At 34.5% G+C, this 21,183-nt stretch overlaps 3 protein-coding genes across 5 annotated transcripts; 1 reads left to right on the top strand and 2 right to left on the bottom strand.

Annotated features, from left to right (window-relative positions):
* Positions 1–20: 20 nt before the first annotated feature.
* LOC110385731 (uncharacterized protein C18orf63) lies at positions 21–6,404 on the bottom strand. 2 transcript variants are annotated; one of them, XM_038010657.2, is made up of 8 exons: positions 6,176–6,404; positions 5,954–6,092; positions 4,688–4,865; positions 4,004–4,100; positions 3,821–3,917; positions 2,958–3,092; positions 1,936–2,037; positions 21–352 (listed from the first exon to the last, which is right to left on the bottom strand). In XM_038010657.2, exons 1-8 carry the CDS (start codon positions 6,310–6,312, stop codon positions 290–292), a joined length of 948 nt encoding a protein of 315 aa, XP_037866585.1. In that variant the 5' UTR covers positions 6,313–6,404; the 3' UTR covers positions 21–289. The 2 variants fall into 2 exon arrangements, with proteins under 2 accessions (XP_037866585.1, XP_062524164.1); XM_062668180.1 differs by lacking the exon at positions 21–352 and having other exon boundaries at positions 1,959–2,037; positions 2,925–3,092; positions 6,176–6,398.
* Positions 6,405–7,736: 1,332 nt separating this feature from the next.
* LOC101737309 (transcription termination factor, mitochondrial) lies at positions 7,737–10,630 on the top strand. Of its 2 annotated transcripts, none has more exons than XM_004929200.5 (6): positions 7,737–8,270; positions 8,349–8,536; positions 8,693–8,789; positions 9,283–9,436; positions 9,982–10,132; positions 10,241–10,517. In XM_004929200.5, the coding sequence occupies exons 1-6, from the start codon at positions 8,108–8,110 to the stop codon at positions 10,463–10,465; spliced, it is 978 nt and encodes a 325-aa protein (XP_004929257.2). In that variant the 5' UTR covers positions 7,737–8,107; the 3' UTR covers positions 10,466–10,517. The 2 variants fall into 2 exon arrangements, with proteins under 2 accessions (XP_004929257.2, XP_012548516.2); XM_012693062.4 differs by having other exon boundaries at positions 7,760–8,270; positions 8,412–8,536; positions 10,241–10,630.
* Positions 10,631–15,673: 5,043 nt separating this feature from the next.
* Positions 15,674–17,587, bottom strand: DnaJ-1 (DnaJ (Hsp40) homolog 1). Its single transcript, NM_001163908.1, has 2 exons — positions 17,492–17,587; positions 15,674–17,381 (listed from the first exon to the last, which is right to left on the bottom strand). Exons 1-2 carry the CDS (start codon positions 17,558–17,560, stop codon positions 16,224–16,226), a joined length of 1,227 nt encoding a protein of 408 aa, NP_001157380.1. The 5' UTR covers positions 17,561–17,587; the 3' UTR covers positions 15,674–16,223.
* Positions 17,588–21,183: the final 3,596 nt, after the last annotated feature.

Genomic DNA, 21,183 nt, shown 5'->3' with positions numbered 1-21,183 from the left:
TTGAAATAAAACGCCAGAAGTATTAAAAAAATATGTAATGCTCTTTGAAGTACGCACGCTAATTACAAATACAGAAATTATTTTTAACATTTGTTTTGCGTTTTTATAATTTTATCTATAAATATATTATTGAGCTATTCGTATCGTATTTCTTACAAGTTAGGAATCCAACAGCGGTGTATCAATTGTTCAAAAAGAAAATTAAGTAGATGCTAATTACGTTAAAGTTAATACTAGTCCCTATAAAAACCATTACGAATTAGCTGTACAACACATAATTCACTTCCGATTAAACTTCCTGTGTCGGAGTGCATAAACTAACAGCTTGCGTTTCAGACATGTTTACGATACTCTGAAATAAATCGTAATGCCGAGTTTACATTACGAAATTAGTGTCATGCATGTTGAGCTCAGTTTCACGAAAGTAGTTTCGATATATGCGAAAGTAATTCGTTAAAAAAATAGTGTCGCGAAATCAACAGTATCGCAGTAACCATGGCGCCTTCAGCATCAAAGCTATAATTTGCTATATTCAATGTAGCTAAAGAAATGTTTATATACCTATAAACTTAAAAAAAGACTATCAAGAAAAAAAAAGTTGGTAGATTCGAGGATGGTCAACAAGAAGGTATTTAGGTGCAATGAAGTTAAGTCTCTGAATTAGCAGATGAAGATCCTGAGAGTTATAAAAACTATTTTCGAATGAGTGAAGATAATTTTGATTTTTTACTATAGGTGTTTCGGGACCCTTGTCATTGATATTCATTAATAAGATCTATATTTTTTTCTGTACTCCATCATTGGTTTGCCATTTTCAATGCTTGAAGCGCGTCGGAACTAACAATACACACGTCCGCACAGCGCAGGCCCTTTCGCGACATTAGTTTCACGTCGCGTTTACACTATGAAAATAGTTGCATGACATTAATTTCACCAAAAAATCGCGCAGGGCACGAAACTAATTTCCATGCATGAAATTAATGCATGCATTACGAAAGTATTAAAATACACGTGAAACTGTTAGTAAAACTAATGTCACGAAATTAATTTCACGCCACTAATTTCGTAATGTAAATTCGGCTTTAATGTTATATTTTGGAATTTGGTATTTTATAGTTATAAAGATGCTGATTTTATTTTTTGAGTCGACAGTGATTGTATATTTAAATGAAACTGATTATAATACATTTTTTAGTATTCAATTATTATTATTCTGACAAATTTTCCTATTTCTTTTGTCCTAAAAACCTCGTTTGAACTAAGTACTAAGAGCATTTATAAAAAATCGATGTCGATCCAGTAATACTTAGTGACCAGAGGGGCGAGCACGAAAGACTATTGAAAAACTATTCGTATCGTTATCAAGAAAAAATGTATTTGATTTAAACAGCGTCTCTACCGTGCGTAAAAAGAACTAATTTTGGCATCACGAATGATTTATCTTACTTTCGCATCGTATCGCAGTTAAATCGACACATTCTCGAAAGTTATACTCATAATCGAGAAGAGCACGAACATTATTTTGAAACACTAACGAAAAACGTTTGATTGAAACGATACCTAAATATTTGTGTTACATATTTACACATAAGACGCACTCTTTTTTTTTTCTCCTACCTATGCTGACACCCTTGAGATCAGCTATATCAGCGTTACCGGACAAGTGGGTGAGCTCACGGAGCTCAAACCTGGCGAAGTTGCTAACACTGAACGGACTAACGGTGACCGGTGCTTGAGGTACCTAAAAGCACCGTTAGTAGATCGGGAGGATTCGAAATGACGTGTTTTGGGCGACGTCAACTGTTTACCATTTGGTCCGCAAAATCGGTAATGAGGACGATTTTGCATTATTTTGCAAATTACGTACCTACTAAAGAATGCATTATTATACAAGTACCAACATAATTCACTATTAATAATAACAACTACACTTACTTGGTGTCTTACGTTATCCACACCTTCAATTATTAAAGTCATTCCGAGAAAATGAGACATTTTACTTTTGAGACAGTCCAAAAAATTTGCCAGTATAATATTCTATAGAAAAATAAAACAATTACACATTATTATTTGCTATAATATTCTCCAATATCCCTTATACAGTTTATACAATCAATAGTCCTGTTGGGAGCTCTTGTATGGGGCCAGTCCTTAACCGTAGGACGAAGTTGTGGCAGTCGCAGCTCACCCTAACATTTAGGACATTACGAAGTTACCGGGTCATCTCTATTGAGACGCCCTGAGTGTTGGGGAAGCCATCTTGGAGGAGTGGCATTCGTTGCTGATTACTGATCTCGTATATGAAGGCGGAAGCCGGCATTCACGTTAATACTGAATGAATTAGTTTCTCCTATAGCATTAATAAAAAATTCGTGTTCACGTGAATGGTATAGGAACGCACGTGCTACAAACAATAAATAATACTTTAAAAAAACTAACAAAATACGCTTTTAAAAAAAATCCAATTAAAAAATAGAAACTTAATTTAATAAATTTGAATTAAAAACAGTGATTAAATTAAAAAATGATTTTAGTGTAAAAAAAGCGTAGTTTTTAGTTGAATTTCAATTTTTTCAAATTTTTTTTTTCAATTTTTTTTTATATTTAATTTTCATCGGTCCTTAATAAGTATGTCAAATTTCGAGTTAATCCGACGGTTTGAAGGGGGTCAAAATCATGTTCAAAGATTCCGTTACAAACATACCTACATACGTCTGAAGCTAATAAAAGCGTATTAAAAAACTTATAACGAAGCATTAAGTATTAGTAATTCTGTTAACGGCTCAGCGCAGAATTAAGTCAAACTTATTAAATCGCTTTTAATTCGATATGTCTACTGTTTATATCACTACATGACGATCACGACCACTCTGTCAAGAGTGACACGACTGAGAAGAAGAAGAAGTCTACTGTTTATTATTTACCACTAAGAGATTAGTTTATAACACAAGATATACTTCTCTCGGTCTTTGTACTGGAGTCACAATAGGAAAGTCTTTAAGAATACATATTTTCGGGTAGGTCAATGGTTCCCCTCGCCAAAAACGTACTTTGTAATATGGGCATTCATCGTTTGGTAGCCTGTAACCATGCTGGTAACAAATAGTTACACAAATTAAGTAAAATTTACTAGTTCTAATTTTATATAAAATGTTATATTCTCATGATGAAAACATGTTGCAAAAGTTGTTACGTGTAGAAGAGGCAGACGAGTGTAAGAACGCAACGCGGAAAATCACCTTTCGGGAATCGAAGCGGTAAAAAACGATCCGAGGTGATAAAATAAAAAACATTCATAAACTCTATTGAGGACTTTAATGTTGTATATAGTGAAGTTATTAGTGCGTGATTGTGAAACAATGGCTTGCGTACGTGTGTGTGAGAACGCTTGTGTGTGTTTGTGTGTGTGCACAATTCTGAAGGTGAGAACAATTAATGCGTAAATTAACACACAGTCACAGCCCACTGAGTTTCTCGCTTGATCTTCTCAGTGGGTCGTGTTTCCGATCCGGTGATAGATTCTGCGAATCACTGCTCTTGCTAAATGCTAGGGCCAGTGTTAGCAACACTCCCGGTTAGAGCCCCGTGAGCTCACCTACACGTCAAGGAAAAGATGAAATAGGCTCCCAAGGCTATCAGCATAGATAGGAAAAAAAAGCGGTTATTGATAGAAATCTTATTCAGAACTCAGCTCGTAAAAATACTAGACCGATGTTCGTTTATTTTTGAGATGACTGCAATAATTTTAGTATTTGTATAATTTTGTTATGTTGCAACTGATTTATTGCCGTAATAGAACATGCGACATAGTGCTACTTACAATATTTTTCCAATGCCGACGCAGATCCTTGTAGCATTTAAAATTATTCGATTCAGATAAACTATTACAGAAGTCATCGATGCAAGCTTTGTTTAAACTGTTAAGAATGATAATAATATTTTGGTTTTCATAAAATGAAATGCCTATATAAAATAATAATATACCTATTGAAAAAATAAATACCTTGGTAAAACTCTTATCGTTTCACCAACTACAAACTCTTCCTTCGATCTAATTAAATGTATCTTAACTGGTTTCAATTCTATAGCAGTGACGAGCTCTGGAAATATTTTTTGCACTTAGAAAAACTTATCTATACAGGGTATATAATATACCAAGCCGAAAACTGTTGATAAGTGTAATAAGTAGAAATTAAGGAATTAAGTAGAAAGTGTAAGTGTAATATAATAGAATAATTGATTCGAGGAAAAAAATTCTCAAATGAAATATACTTTCGGAATCAAGAGTACTTGAGCACAACGAATCAATTATTCTTCTGTCAATCTTTGTTTATACTTTATTTTTATTGCTTAGATGGGTGGACGAGCTCACGGTAGTCCTAGTGTTAAATGGGTCCCATATATCCAATAAATCGGATCCCATAGACATCAACAACGTAAATGCTGCCACCCATTTTGAGACATGAATTTTAAGTCTCAGTTTTTACAATACATGGCTACCCCACTCTTCAAACCGAAACGCATTACTGCTTCACGGCAGAGATAGGTGGGTGGTGGTACCTACCCGCGCGGACTCACAAGAGGTGCTAGCGCCAGTCAGTACTGCCAGAAAGTACTCCCTACAAGTCCAATAGTTTAAACACTAAATCTAAAGTTACATATTTTAAGGAAATTGCAAATGTCTCACCGCTACTTCGAATGGAATATTTGATGCCGTCTTCTGACTTTGTACTTGTCAAAAATTCTCTATTATTTATCATAAAATTATATCCAAGAACATTCCAAACTGGAGCCAGTTTGGCGGTCATTGTATAATGAAAACACCGTTCAAATAATTCTGGCGTGGCATTTTTTATTCGACCTTGCTAAAATCACAATTATTTTGATATTGTATTTTTTAAGAGATATGGAAATGGAAATATCATTAACTATAAAAAATATTAAAAAGTATGCTTTTTGTACATTATAAAGACCTTATTGAAACCCCGCTAATTAAACGAGTGCGTGCGCTAGGCCTCGGTTCGCAAACTATGGAAAACATCTGTAAAGGCTTTAATAAGCAAGAATTCCACATGACCACGACTGCTCTGCCAAGAGCATCCGACTATGATGATGATACGCAAAAGTAAATAGCGTTTAAAATATCATTTGTGAAAACATTATTGAAATTGACGTAAAGTGATGGACTATTAGGACGCCTTAGGTATCGAACTGCTCATCAGTAGCGGCGGCGTGCGGCGAGGTACAAACAGCATAATGCAGCGACCAGTAGTGTAGTGTGTTACTACCGTAGAAAGGAACAAAGAAGCCCAGTCCTTCCAAACTAAACTATATAGGCGAGTTCGCCTACACGTTCGGTGAAGCTAACACAACCCCTCGAGGTAACTTAAAATAGATATGATAAAAAAGCATTCGTCTTCACCTCTGAGTACTTAGTGCGAGTTTTTTAACGTTCTCGATATCGTAAAAGTTAACTCAAATTTGTATGCAATTGGAACAGCGCCCCTAGCGGCAACGTAGGCAAATGTTCCAACTCTATACAAAGAGTTAACTTTTACGCTATCGAGAACGTTAAAAAACTCGCACTAAGCAAGTAAGCACACCGTTCTGTCCGCACCGGTGCTACATTCACCAACGCCGCTACCCAACCAGAAACCAATTTAAATAATTGTCAAATGGATGATGATGACTCAGAACAACGGCTGCCCGTTTATCACTCCCATTTTCACTTCTGTAAGAAAACACTGAGCCATAATGGTGTGAGTGTAGGTTTGACTCAGCAGCCGTAAATTTTAAAATAATCTAACGTACATTCTTTCAATTTTGGATAGCTTATTTTTTCGAAGAATAATTATGAGATATCTTAACTTAGTTTTTATTGCTAATGTTAAAATCTTGGTCTAATTGTGTTAGTACATTCATTACACCTACAGTTAAAATAATAATTACTTACTTGAATAAGTGAAAATCGTAAAAACATTGAGTTTAGCATATCATAGTCATCACCAACTTTATTAAATATTACATGAATTTGTTTGACATCAGTTTTGTCGGGACAGGCCAATATGGACGAATTGGAAAAAATTAACATTCTGTTTGAAAAAAAAACTTAATTATTATGTGAATAAATCAAAAGTAGATTCGTACATATTTAATTTGGTTTAGGTAATCTCACCTGCATTTTAATATTTTCCAATGATATGATGATGGGGCTGATCTGTCTCGTTTATCGTTTAAGTTTGCAACTGCATTAATATAACCAATGTTTAAAAAATTAGGGTTTTTCAATGAATATTTGTAATTATGGTCCATTATTTCGTAAATGTATTTTCTGTCCTTTACGTGCGTATTTCTTTATGTGTTAAAAAATAAATTCTAAATTTGGAACTTGGCGCCAAAATAATTCAGTAGTAGTAGTTTTATTTTTCCAAATGAAAAGGCAAAGGGGTCATACCATACAGCCTAATCTTTTATATTAATATGAATGTGCACTTGTGCACTTTCACAGATACTAAGCAGTTCATAAACCAGCGTTATTATGCATTTAAACCGTAAGAAACACTAAATAGACAAAATTAAACAAATCATACAACCGCACTCCTCGCGTTCCCGCCAAAAAGTCCCAAAATAATTAAATCTTCCTTTTCTATTTGATTCGTCTATTTGATAAGCAAGGAAAACATAATATACTGAGCCAAAATTGTTGTGTGAAAATTGAAATGAAATGAAAATTAAAATAAAATTGGAGTGGATGAGGCAGCACTGTATGTGTTGGGTAAGTACCCTTTCTCTTCCCGTGGGTGTAATAAAAGCCTAAAGATATCATCAAATATTTTATTTTGTTATTGCAATAAAGGTGAACTTTAGCAACTTTTGTAATAAATTTGCAATAGTTTATGAACCGTAATAAATTCTCGTAAGATTGCATTTTTTGTCGTATTCATTGTTTGAAATTTGTTGAAAGAATCAATTTTTTTTATTGCTTAGAGGGGTGTACGAGCTCACGGCCCACCTGATGTTAAGTGGTTACTGGAGCACTTTTTTTTATTGCTTAGATGGGTGGACGAGCTTACGGCCCACCTGATGTTAAGTAGTTACCGGAGCCCATAGACATCTACAACATAAATGCCACCACCCACCTTGAGACATGAGTTGTAAGGTCTCATTTTTAACAGTACAACGGCTGCTCCGCCCTGCAAAACGGAAACGCATTACATTACATTACATAATGGCATTTAATGTATTCCTTTTCATCGGTGGGGGAAGCGGGCATAGATTTTCAAACTGTTGATGGACATAGTCGAGAACGTCAGATATTGATAACATAAAATTAAATGTCCTACGTATTTTTAATAATGATCGTTTGCATGATGGGGGTTGGTAAGGGTTGAAAATGAAAAAAATAATGTAATCGAGCGCGTCAGATTTTCTTAGGGGGTCTTAAGTGAACCTTAAATAAAGCTCTCATCGATGCTCTCATGCAATAAATAATCTGACATTTCAATGTGACGCAAACTCACGGCTATTATTTTATTATGAACAAAATATTCTCCGTTTTGAAATACTCAAGCGCATCAGATTACGATATATATGGTTCATCTTTATTAATTAAAATTAATCATCTTCATTTCATTTCACTCTATATTATCATTTTTCATAAAAGGAATATAAATTAAAATGAGACGACCTAAAAGTCTTAGTTACCAGGTCATAAAATCCCTTAAAAAAATAAGTTTATTATCTATGGTGACGAACTCGAAAAGTTTTAATATACTTTTGTTTGTTTACTTTGATTATGTGATTAATGTTTTGTAGAATTATTCTGTAATAATTTATTGTATAATCAAGTTTTACAATCTAGTCATATTTTATAATATTTCACCCACGCAATACTGATTTAAAATGAAATACCTATAAATCCTCATATTTAGTTAATTCACTCCTGGATTTTCAATATTATTTTCTATTATTCTTCCTATTATTTTCAATATCTTAGAAGTAACGTATTTCCACTGTTACTAGCGTATTGCCTAAAGTAATCCTCAAATGAGTAGAAAGTAAAAAAGTATATTGCTTCTGCTATTTATGCTTAAACATTTAAATTAAAATGATTGGACGGCTTATGATTTCTTCGTTTCTCGTACGGCCTCATTCTTATAATAGTTTTTGGAATGTTTTGTGGTTAAATTTCAATAATGTGTGCAAAAACAAAATTATCTATAACCAGATTTATGTACCTGTACAAACTCTAAAATCGAATACAAAAGATGGTAAGTATAATAACCATTAACAGATTAGGACCTTTAGTTGTATTACTGAATAAATTCAATTGTTTGCTCTCTCTTTAGAGATAAATTGCTACAATGAACCAAAAGCAAAAATAGTTTTACTATTAAACTTGAAATCTCCAGAGGATGCTGTGCCATTCTACAAGCTACCAATGAAAACATTGCTTCACATATACAAGGTCACTATGAATGATGTTGAAAATGGTTTCTGTGAAAACCGGCTTTATTATTTGGCATCTCGATTAAAGGTTTGTACAGGCTGTACAGTTATTTAATGAAAAATCTCAATTTCTGCACTATTGATTGAGTTACCATATATTTTTATTGGACTATAAAATACTTTAAATTAGATAGAGTAAATTTAAGACATAAATAAAATTGGAACTTGATGCGTTTTGTTACAGTGTTCACCAACTGGCTTATGTGAAAAATTAACTAAAAGAATCTTTGTTTACTCCTTATCATTTGATTGGTTGAAAAATGCCTTAGATATTTTGTTAGGTTAGTATATCAATGTTTTAATATGAATCAGTACAAAAATTTAAAATTATGTTGAGGGTTGAAAGGATATTTGGTTTATGCGACATTTTGTTTAATAGGCAACATTTATCTTTGTAATTAAAGGTCTGTTTTATTTGGTGTTAGCATCAACAGTTCGATGTTTTTAATATAACTTCAATTAAACTTACTCCATTGAAATAGCCGAATAATTTTTTGTTAGGATATTTTTTGCAAATTTTAAACTTCAAATGACTCTCCTGTTATGTTGCAAACATGTCCCTTAAACCAAATAGCCTTTCTCCCCTCTATGGCATTTTAAATCCTTTTACATAAATTGTTATTGTTTATCCAACTATCTTGAAGTAGAGAGTCACAGTAAAAATAATACTAAAATATGTGAAACAAAAATTTATGTGAATGTTACTGTTCTTTTATGCTTAGTTTTGAATTTTTTAGAAGTAGTAATGAATGATTAATCTCTTCGAAATTTTAGAAATGGGTGTGTCTGAAGACAGAATAATTCGGGATTTATGGATATTAAAATATCATCATGAAACAATACGCCTAAGACTTCAACAAGTCAAAGATAAGGGTATTGACAACTTATATCCTTGGATGGTTAGATGCCCTGAGGAGGTACTAAATAGGTGGGTTAACAGAAAATACTAATATACTAAAAAACCAGACCAATGCATGTAGGACAGTGCACAAACGCATGGTGGTTCATTCAGTCTAATCTCTAATAATAACAAACTGTTACTAATTTTGCTATGCTAAGTAATAATAATAATTACAATATATAGGTTTGATTTTATCACAAATTAACTATACTTTAATACTATAATATTAACTACTTAACTGTAGAAATAAAAATATATGCTGACCTGACACTTATTATGGATGCCTATCTGCAAGCATGTTTTAAGTCCTAAAATTAGGAATACTGACCAAATACCCATACAAATTAGGAGACAAATTACTGCAATAGTACCTGTAGAGCAATGTATATTCCCAAAACCCACTCAATTTAAAACTTCGTATGTGTGAAGGCGGTAGCTGTATGTATGCTATGTTGTCTATGGTATTTTTATTACACACTAAATAATCAAAATTTTATTTATATTGTGTTTTTACTTCTCAACAATTAACTTTTTAAGTAAATTTAAGATTATTTTATTCTCTTTAATTTCAGGTCAATTAGATTAAGCCAAGAAACTAAAAATATTCTAGGAGAAACAAAGTCGACACAGATTTATTTAGCTAATCGTCTGAATACATCACTTGATTCTGTGGAAGAGCTGTACTCAAAAACACCTGCATTAAAAACAATCAGAGTGACCAAAGTAATTATGATAGATTAATTAATTATAGTGACTTTATATTTTTTTACATCTTAGATGAATATAACATCCAAGTAATACTTGATTTGATTTTATAATAAATGTTTTCAGGCAAAAAAGTTCCTAGATTTTCTTATTAATGAAGGATTTACTGTTGAAGACATCGCTAATAAATCAAGAGTGTTATCAGCTTCTCAAAAAACTGTACAGCAAAGATTGGAAATGTTACGTGATTTGGGTGTCAATGACATAAATTTGAATGTTCTTTGTAGAAGTAGAAGAGATTTTAAAAAGTATTGTGATACCTTACAATTACTTGCTAAAAAGGATAAATAGTTGCTCTATTAGTACTTGCATATTAAAGAATAAATAAATAAATTGTGTATAATAGTTTAATCTTAATTTTAAAATAGGTAATTAAAATGAACAAATCTGTTCATCAGAGTGTGATTCGAAGTTACTAATAATATTAAAATTTCAATATATATATATATAAACATATTCCTAGTTTAGATTGCCATCATGGTTTCAATCTCCTTAATATATATATATATTTCTTTTGCGCGTGTGTTTGTCACTAAACTCCTAAACGGCAGGACCGATTAGCATGTTTTTTTTGTATGCGTTTGGGTGGCGCTCTGGATAGTTTAGATTCACAAATCGGCCCGGCAGATGGTCAGTATCTAGGTTATTTATCTATATTACAACTAAACGGCTGAATCCTAAATGTCTTTCTTCAAACGAGGCTTGTGGAGAGTAGCGGTAGGCAGCGGCTTGGCTCTGCCCCTGGCATTGCTGAAGTCCATGGGCGACGGTAACCACTCACCATCAGGTGAGCCGTATGCTCGTCTGCCTACAAGGGCAATAAAAAAAAATCGACTTGAATGAATTTTTGCAGGACGTCTGCCGGGGATCCGCTAGTGTTATATAAATTTTAAATTCATCTTTTCGATAGCGTAAAAGTTCATAAAAAGTTCATAAAAAAATGGGTTCGTTTGTCTACGTTTGCCGCTAGGGGCGCTGTTCCAACTGCATACAAAATTGGCTTAATTTTAAGCTATCGAGAAAGTTAAAAAACTCGCACTAAGCACACAGCTTTATAGATTCGTTGGTTTGGTTTGAGAATTAATGTCAGTTAAAGGACAATTAGTTTTATACATACAGATGAATGAATAAATAACCTAAGTAAGTAAGTATTTCAAAAATCTGTAATAAAACTTATCCTACCAATATTATAAATGTGAAAGTTTTAAAGAATGTATGGATTTATGTTTTTTACTCTTTCACGCAAAAACTACTTAATGGATTCTGATGAAATTTTACAATAATATAGCTAGCTACCCATCAGAATAACACATAGGCTATAATTTATAAGGAAATAGTGTGATTTACCCAAAATGTAACGATAAGTGTCAAGTAAGTAGGAATAAAATCTACCACCTGTGAATTATTCTAGCGTAGGGACGCTGCAAAAGCCGTCACAATTTATGTATTATAGAAATGTTTATCTCAAAAATTTCTATAAATAGCCCGCGATATCTCTTTTATGTGCAAATCATTATCGCCAAAATAGTGAACAAAAAAATCAATAAAAATTGATAAATAACTTATAAACGCACATTTGGTAGTCACAAATTGATCCATATATGAAAATAAATACTTTTATCGCATCTGGTAGGTAATTAAAGTATACAATCTTTGTCTTTTGGACAAATATTTGAATAGTTATGACTATAAACAACCGAGTGCTCGATGTCATGAAAGATGAAGATAGAAAATTCAATAAGACCAATAATAAATTACAGATCCCGAAGCGAAGCGCGGGCCAGTCGCTAGTTTTGAAATATTTTTATAGATTCTTCATGACACTGACTAATGAAAATCTTAAAAATAAATAACTGTAAAAAACTTAAGAATATTATGTAAAATAAAACTTTAAAAAGATAAACCACCTACACGCAAAATGTAATGATGTAGATTCATTTAAATTACAACTTTACAATTAGTCCAGGAACCTGTTTAAAATACACCTTTGTTGCAAACTAAGGATATGTCATCCACAACCGCGTATTAAAAATGTTACCCGCCCAAGTGATACTCAATCATGCTGTCTTCAATTTTGCAGACTGCATCTTTCCCGCGGCATACACAAACTTGTTTTTTTTTTTTTTTTTATTGCCTTTGTAGGCAGACGAGCGTACGGCCCACCTGATGGTAAGTGGTTACCGTCGCCCATGGACTTCAGCAATGCCAGGAGCAGAGCCAAGCCGCTGCCTACTAAACCCAAAGACGAGTGCGCGAGCTACGGCATGATTAGCCACCTCCCAACGATAGGCAAACTGTACAAATGATTAATTCCTAAACGCCTCTAGGACTTTATCACTTCGAAAGGCATCCTGGTCGATGAACAGCTTGGAGTCCTCGCCAAACACTTGTCTTGTGTATCCAACAAATGTATCATTTCACAGAGCACATCTTAGTAGGGTTAAATAGACAGATCCGTTCCCACGGGAGCCCTCTTCTTCGATATCGTGAAGGCGTTCGACAAACTCTGTCACAACGGTTTAATTTACAAACTGTACAGCATGGGAGTGCCAAATAGTCTCGTGTACGATATTTCTTGTCGAACCGTTCGTTTTGGTATTGAGTTGGGGGAACTCGCTCTTTTCTGCGTCAAATCTTGACCGCAGTCCTGCAAGGCTCTGTTCTCTCCCTGCTACTTTTTAGCCTATACATTAACGACACACCGCGGTTGTCAGCGACCCCTCTAAGTCAGCTCATCCACAGTAAACTCAAAATTGCGGCCACCAATTTAGGAGAGGGGTTTCGGAAGTGGCGCATCGACGTCGACCCTATGAAAAGTACGGCCGTTCTCTAAAAGGGTAGCCTTCCTGGCGCTACTGCTATCGTCCAGAATTAGGCTTTAAAAACTCGCACTAAGACCACAAGTCATCCAATCCCGTTTGTGCAGGTTAGCCGTCGGAGCACCGTGGTACGTGAAGAATGTCAATCTTTACGACGATGTAAATGTAGAACTGATACTTAAGTATCTTAACAAAGCGTCAGAACGCTACTTTGATAAAGCGGCGCCACGATAACCCCTTAATCGTGGCCACCGCTAATTATACCGGCTAATTAACCGACCTAGACTGCGCGACGGGGCAATGCAAAGCCGCCGTCGCCCTAAGCATGTCTTGTCGGATCCACGAGATTCGCTCTCGGTGCTTTTGGGCTCTTTAAGCACTGGTCACCATCGTCGCTGAGCTCTTCGAATACGACGAACTGACGACTTTTCTGTACCTACCCGTGCGGACTCACATGAGGTCCTACCACCAGTAAAAAAGGATGAGTAACAAAGGAGGGTAATGTTTTTCGAGTTCATTTATGTATTATTCCTTGTCATACTCTAGTATAAACCTTTCAGCAGATTTGAATATTAGAGGTGTTATTAGCTTCGTCTCAACTGTAGTAGTAGTAGTAGTACTGAGGATGTATATGCTACTAATATTTGCCCACAAAAACAAATACAGAAATAATAATTATTCACTGTATTCTTTTAATTAAAAATAGTACCTACTTTGCCTGAGATTCGCATCACACAGCGTGCGGTCAGGCAGGAGCTTCGGCTTCTCGTTGTCTTAGGAGTGGGTAATATCGGTTTTGCCGCGTATCGAATCGTATCTATATATCGAGGATCAATATCGGATATTGAATCTATATATTTTCTGAATCTATATATTGATGGATGCTAGTAGATTTTCTCGATTCATGATTTTTGAGATTTGAAACGATACGCTGATATAATATCGTAGTAGATATAGATTTAAGTCAACGTTATACGGTTGGTTTTCTGATATCAATTTATAATATGATCTTAAAGTAATAAAAAGAACATGAAAATAAAAATATCAAAAAAACTTTCCTTCATGCTTTTACCAGGCTTAGGACTGGCTACATTATTTTCAGTTTTTAGTATTTTGTGTCTTAATTTAAAATTACAAAATATACCAAAAGAGTGTAGATTTCAAAAGTTTAATACAAACACAAGAAATAAACTCAATTATTTGGATTCAACTAAAAATAGAAAAATGTGTACTTTAAAAATCAAACACAAAAAACTTTTAAGTATTTATAAACACTTGTCCAAAAATTCTAGTTCAAGGTCAAAGCGCGTGAAATTAAATTCAACGATGCAAATAGGCTATACTGCATTCAAGTTAGGGTCGAAAGTTGAAACTTCTTTCCTTAACTGTATCCTGCTGATACGCTAAGAATAATCTACAGACATATGGACTTAAATATAAGGTTTACAATTGTATGGATAATGCCTGTTTCTGTTTCATTCATCACATGATATCCCTATCGTGCGCTCACTCACTCTGGCCGATTCGATACGAACCAAACGAATATTGCTGATATTAACGAATCGGTACGATATGCCGATGCGCATCACATCGAGCAATATCGTGTATCGGCTGATATCGAAATATAGATTTCGATTCACGAATCGGTACGATATGGCGATGCGCATCACATCGAGCAATATCGTGTATCGGCTGATATCGATATATAGATTTCGTGCGGGGCGATATCGGATTCAACGATATTGCTGCGATATATAGATATTGAATCTATATACGATTTATATCACCCACTCCTACGTTGTCTAGTCTAGTGGGCCGAACTGTATTTTTTTTCTTTCTTTTTTTTATTGCTTAGATGGGTGGACGAGCTTACAGCCGACCTGGTGTTAAGTGGTTACTGGAGCCCATAAACAACTACAACGAAAATGCGCCATCCATCTTGTGATATATATAAGTTCTAAGGTCTCAGTATAGTTCCCGTATAGGGTCCCGAGCCTCTGCCTCCTCGTGCGAGTATAACGATTCTGGGTATCGTAAGATCGAACGGTGTTCAGTAACGAAGCCGTATTGAACGTAATGCCAAATTGGCTTCTAAAATGTTGGGAATGCTCAACACAGCGAAGCGGTATTTCACGCCTGGGCAGACTTGCACTTTACAACAAAGCACAGGTCCGGCTTCAGATGGATCCTACCTCTGCTCCCAAATACCAGCTATTTCCATTTGACTCCATACAGAGACGGGCCATTCGGATTGTCAATAGTCCCGTTCTCGCGGATCGCTTGGAACTTCTGGACTCTGCGGAGGGACTTCGGTTCTCTCTGTCTTTTTACCGTATCTTCCATGGGGAGAGCTCTGAGGAATTATTCGTGTTTCCCAGTTTTCCTGAGCGCTATGACATGTCCTTCAAACGAGGCCTGCGGAGAGTACTCCATGGTAGGCAGACTTGGATTGGCAGGGAATGCTGACGTCCATGAGGGACGGTCACCACTTAGCATTAGGTGGGCAATATGCTCATCTGCCTACAAAGGCAATTATAAAAAAAGAGGTTGATTGAAATAATGATTACTAGATGCCACAAATTTGAACTGTCTCGTAGTATTAAGGTAATGGAATTGTATCTGTGAAACCAGTTGATCTTGTAAATGTTTTTAATTTGAGTGCGAAAGAAATTTACACAAGTATTATTTACTTTTTTAATTATAATTAGCCTCAGCCATACAATGTCCCTGGAATGAATTACATAAAACACTTGCATTTCAGCGCTGTCATGTTTTGAGAACAGAAAAATTAAAATAATGTATGTGAGAGCTCTTCACTGTCCATAATTATTGATATTTATCAATTATTTTGTACACAATATATAACATCCTTGTTTTGTCTTTTTCATTTATTAATAGTACCAATTCCTTTTTTAGATTTTATTTCTAGTCAATAAAAAAATGAGAGATTTGATGAAAATGCAAAACCGAAAAATGATTAAATTTATTACGTAAGGTAAATATTTTTATAAATCCAACTATTTATCTAAATTTTGTTGGTCATCTGACAAAAGCAAGAATCAGAAAAATTGCAAAAAATAAAAAGGATAAAGTTGCAAGAATTACAATTCAGCCCTTGTTAGCACAGTATTTTTTTTTTAAATATCTGTGAAATGTAAGTGCTGTAAAATTATATTACACTACCTATAATAAATTGCTGTAAATTTGAATTGCACATAAAACAAATTTTACTATTGATGAGCACATTGAACGCCAGGGCCAGCGTGCATGTGTTCTTCATCATCACTAGCATAGGCTTCTTCTCTGCCTCTGCTACTTTCACTAGGTGTGAAATAATCCATTAGATTAACCTCTTCTACATCTTCACCTGTAGGCATAACAAAAGCAGGACGTGGGGGCAGAATAGTTTCTATTTGTTTTAACTGTTCCTCATTAGCAAAATGATTTTCAGGAAAAACAACATCAAATTTGACATAGAAATTTCCTTTTTCAAAAAGATTTTTATAGATAGGCATTCCTTCACCTTGTACACATTTAACATCACCGGGCTTAATAACTTCACCAGGTAAATGTCTGATGAGCAAATCTCTTCCATCTAAATGTTTAGCAACAAATTCAAAACCACACAATGCTTCAGTAAGTGTGATTTCATGCTTCATTATTAAGTTATCTCCGTTCCTCTTAAACTTTTCATGAGGTTTTTGTTGTAACACAATAATCACATCACCAGGTTCAGTATCAGGCTGCTGGTCTCCTTCACCTCTGAAGTAGATTTTTTGATTGTCTCTCATACCTTTTTCAATGTGCACCTCTAAAATCTTTGTTTCATTCAAAACTTTCTTTCCTTTGCATTTAGAGCATTTGTCTTTTTCATTAAATGTTTCACCTTGACCGAGACAGGATGGACAGCGTGAATGAAATTGCCGAGTCATGTGTGGTGCAATTTGTTGATATGACACTTTAATTCCTTGTCCACGGCAATCTTTACAAGATATAAGAGAACCTGGTTTTCCTCCCACACCTTTACAGTGGGCACAAATTACGTTTTTGCTGAGCTGCAATTTTGTAGTTTTCCCAGCATACAAATCTTCTAATGTCACTGCAAGGGGATGCATGGTATCTTCGCCACGGACTGGACCACGGCCTTGACCACATCCTCTACTCCCACCCATTCCAAAGAGGTTACCAAAGAAATTACCAAAAATTTCATCAGCCGGAAACCCTCCTCCTTGGCCGCCTTCCTGTAGTCCTTTGAGCCCGTATAAGTCATACACTTGTCTTTTCTTAGGATCGGATAACACTTCATATGCGTAACTTATTTCTTTAAATTTATCACCAGCTGCAGGATTTTTGTCCGGGTGGAACTCTTTAGCAAGTTTGTGGTAATTCTGAAAAAATATTAAAACGAGACAATGGAATAAACGTAACCATGCATTAATTTGTAACGAAATCGGTGTGTGATGGTTTACATATTTAAATAATACGAATTTAAACTTACTCGTTTAATTTCGGATTCGCTGGCATTTTTAGAAACGCCCAAAATCTCGTATAATTTGTTATCAGCCATTTTTTCCCGTGATGTAGAGGATTAAAAGAATTCTGAAATCCTAGCTAAATGACAACTAGAAAAAGGTGGTTTGTTTTAGAGAGGCGCGCTGTGCCGTTTTGACAATTCGAATCATAGCATAAAATCGATATTTTGTCCATGGTCCAAACAGAATAAATTTTAATATATATTTCGAATTCGTCAAATGTTTGGTTTATCGCTCATGACTGCCTGTAGTAGCACTAAACCCATCTTGTCGCTACTACAAAATCCTTATGATAAAAATAAAAAATTTCAAAATCAAAATACGAACACACAAATCGAGAAATATTTAATGAAAAAATTTGTCGGTATAAAATAAAATTGTTTACATTCTTTTACTTTCACTTGTAATGTTAACGAATACACTAACATATAAGTGAATACATAAAATTTATTTTACCTTAGAGAAAAAACCGAAGCACCAACCAAAAAATTTTAAAAGTTTCAATAATTGTGAAAATATAATGCTATTGTGCCTAATAAATATCTTTAGACCTTAGTTGTTGGATTCTGTAAACGTGATTTCACATCCATCTGGAAAAGCACAAGAAATATACCCTATACAGCCAATATTTTCTAACTAAAGGCATAGCCGTGCCTGATATGCGAAAAGAATAATTAAATGAAATTAATAAAACAGATATTCTCTTAACTTCCTCTGAGGTTATCCAAGACACATTATCATAAAATAAGCCATCCAAATTCTTATGTTGTACATCTGAGAAAGTTGGCATAGGAAGCAGTTAAGAATATTAAAGAATAATATAGAAATTATATTAAAATATTCGTAGTGCAATAATGATTTTAATAAATATAATCTCAATCAATGCCACTACCCACTGGGAGAATAACTAACTGATACTACTTACATTTAGACTTAGAACTAGGTGGGTGGTGGCATTTTTTTTTTTTTTTTTTTTAATGCTTAGGTGGATGGACGAGCTTACAGCCCACATGGTGTTAAGTGCCCACAAACCGAAACGCATTACTGCTTCACGGCAGAAATAGGCAGGGTGGTGGTACCTACCCGTGCGGACTCACAAGAGGTCCTACCACTAGTAAAGGCATTTACGTTGTTGAAATATAAAAATACATGTATTTATGGAGCTAAGCTAAGCTAAGCTCACAGATAAGGTGTCGCAGATCTCGGTCGAACGCCTTTTCGAGGTTAATGGAAATTATCTCGAGAACTTGTTTGCAAGACTTTTCCTTAACTGTTCACCGCACGTTTTTTTATTTTATTTAATATTTATTTTTATGAGGCTAATCTTTCTAAACCTAACTTAATTTATTTTAAATATTGTTTACCTAAATAAACTGGTTATCGTGTCTACATTTTACTCTGTTCTTGATAGTGATGAAAGTCGGACATTGAACGTAGTACAAACCGTACGTTTGTAGTATAGTATACTATACAAACGTAGTATAGTAGGGATATACGATGTTTGAAATCTCAAAGTAACTGGGATACGTTGATGACAGACAAGGTCTACAACATTCACTAGATTGGATCCTTACAGTCATCAAAATAATTCATTCATCTATACAATCTATAGTGATATATGTATATATAGGTACACTACAGGCCTAAAGTTTAAGACCAATTTAATTAAGCTAGGAAAATAAAATAAAACTCAAATAAAATATTAAATGTATAATTAACCTGTTTAATCATCTAATAAAACACTGAGTAACAAACAATATACTTTAAAAGCGTAAAGAAATATTAACAGGCCATGCTAAAAAAGGCTATAGTTAGTCGGACACGCGTGTTTTCAGAATCTAAATAATCTTAATTATTGACCAATTCCAACAAAGGCAAACTAATTAGTAATGACCACATCATGAAAATATTATTATGACTCTACATATGTCTCTAGCGCAGCGTTTGTCGGTTTTATGAAAAATAGATGTTTATTGTCCAATAACTTGAAAGTAAACAAAATAATTACTTCTTTAATTATTTGATATTAAAAATAGAATATGTAGATGGGTAATACTTTTATTTATCTTATGGGATTTTATTACAATTGTTAGATTATTATGTTGTTTAAATGCGGTCTTAAACTTTGTGCCGGCAGTGTATGTTAGCAATTTTTGAAATGAAAAAAAATGTACCTACTGTGGCGGGTAGCCATCATACAACGCAAGATAATTGACAGATGCCTGAATCTCGCTTACGACATTTTCAAGATAAAGCGCATATATAAACGTTCCGAATAATATGTCGTCCGAATAATAATATGAATGAATATGTCGTCAAGCCTCCCAAACCTACCTACGTAGACTTTGTGTTTTCAGCGACGATCATGTGCTTTAGATAGTTGGTATATCGTAATTTTCTAAGCAGATTTATAGGTAATTTTTAAATGATCTAAAAATATATCAATCATATTGTGGTCTGCAAAAGCGTCATGATGATGAAACAATACAAAATTTAACAAAAAAAAATGAAATCTGTCTTTAATAAAATAAAATTAAAATATTATCAATGTAGTCAAAGTCAATTAAATGTTTATGCATTACTAAGGATAACTCAAAAACTAGGTACTGTCCAGATTTCTATAAAATTTAAATGGGACCACATGACAAGCCCCAGCTCACAAAGAATAATCAAAATCGGTGTGCCTAAGAAAAGTTTTGAGGTAACACGAAAAATACCATCAAATTGTAACTTCCTTTTTTGAAGTCGTTTAATATTAACAATATAAATGCCGAGCGCCTTTTTTTCCCTACCTATGCTGATAGCCTTAAGAGCCTATTTCAGCTTCTCCTTGACGTGTAGGTGAGCTCATGGGGTTCAAACCGGAGTGTTGCTAAGACTGGCCCTAGCAAAGGCAGTGCTTCGCAGAATTTTCCACCGGATCGGAAACGCGACCCACTGAGATGATCCAGCGAGAAACTCACTGGGCTATGTCTATGGGTTCATTTACTCGCCGAGCACTTCGTCACAACCGACGGGTTCGGCGAGGACGGTGACCGGTGCTTGAGGTACCTGGAAACACCGTTAATGGATCGGGAGGATCCGTAATGACGTGTGAGCCGAGCGCCGATTGTTCACTGCCTTTTTATAGTTGTCAATTTAGAATTTTATTTATGAAATATAATTGAAACTGGTGGTGCCAATTAGATCGGATTCACTTTTAACACCAGTAACAATCAACACTAAAGCCATGATTAATAAAAAAAACTTCATTTTATTAGGTACATCCGTTAGATAACTTTATTCCGTTTATATAGACCGCACCTAGTCTGTGGCCGTGGTTTCACTGAAACACACTTGCATATGTACACACGTCTTCGATGGTAAAAAGAAAAAATATGCTTCAATGTTGCACAATCAGAACAGTTACATCTACAAGTTCTACAATTTTTTTAACACGGATGTCTTATTGCGTTCAAATATTTGCTTTGTTAAACACATGTTTGGAGTAATGACGTCATTCTGAGAATATTTATGACAGTTTGTGTGAAAGTTCCCTCGAACACTCACAATACGATCGGTATCTAGTTTTTCTGACCTGAAGCTTACTTCAGGTCAGGTGCCTACTAAAAGATCCGTCTTGATTTGAAGTTTATTTAAGAAAAACAAGCAATTTCTA

The sequence above is a fragment of the Bombyx mori genome, chromosome 4, assembly GCF_030269925.1.
Source record: "Bombyx mori chromosome 4, ASM3026992v2".
In the NCBI taxonomy this organism is placed as follows: Eukaryota; Metazoa; Arthropoda; class Insecta; order Lepidoptera; family Bombycidae; genus Bombyx; species Bombyx mori.
The sequence above is the reverse complement of the archived record's forward strand: the minus strand, read 5'-3'. Positions and strand labels throughout refer to the sequence as shown.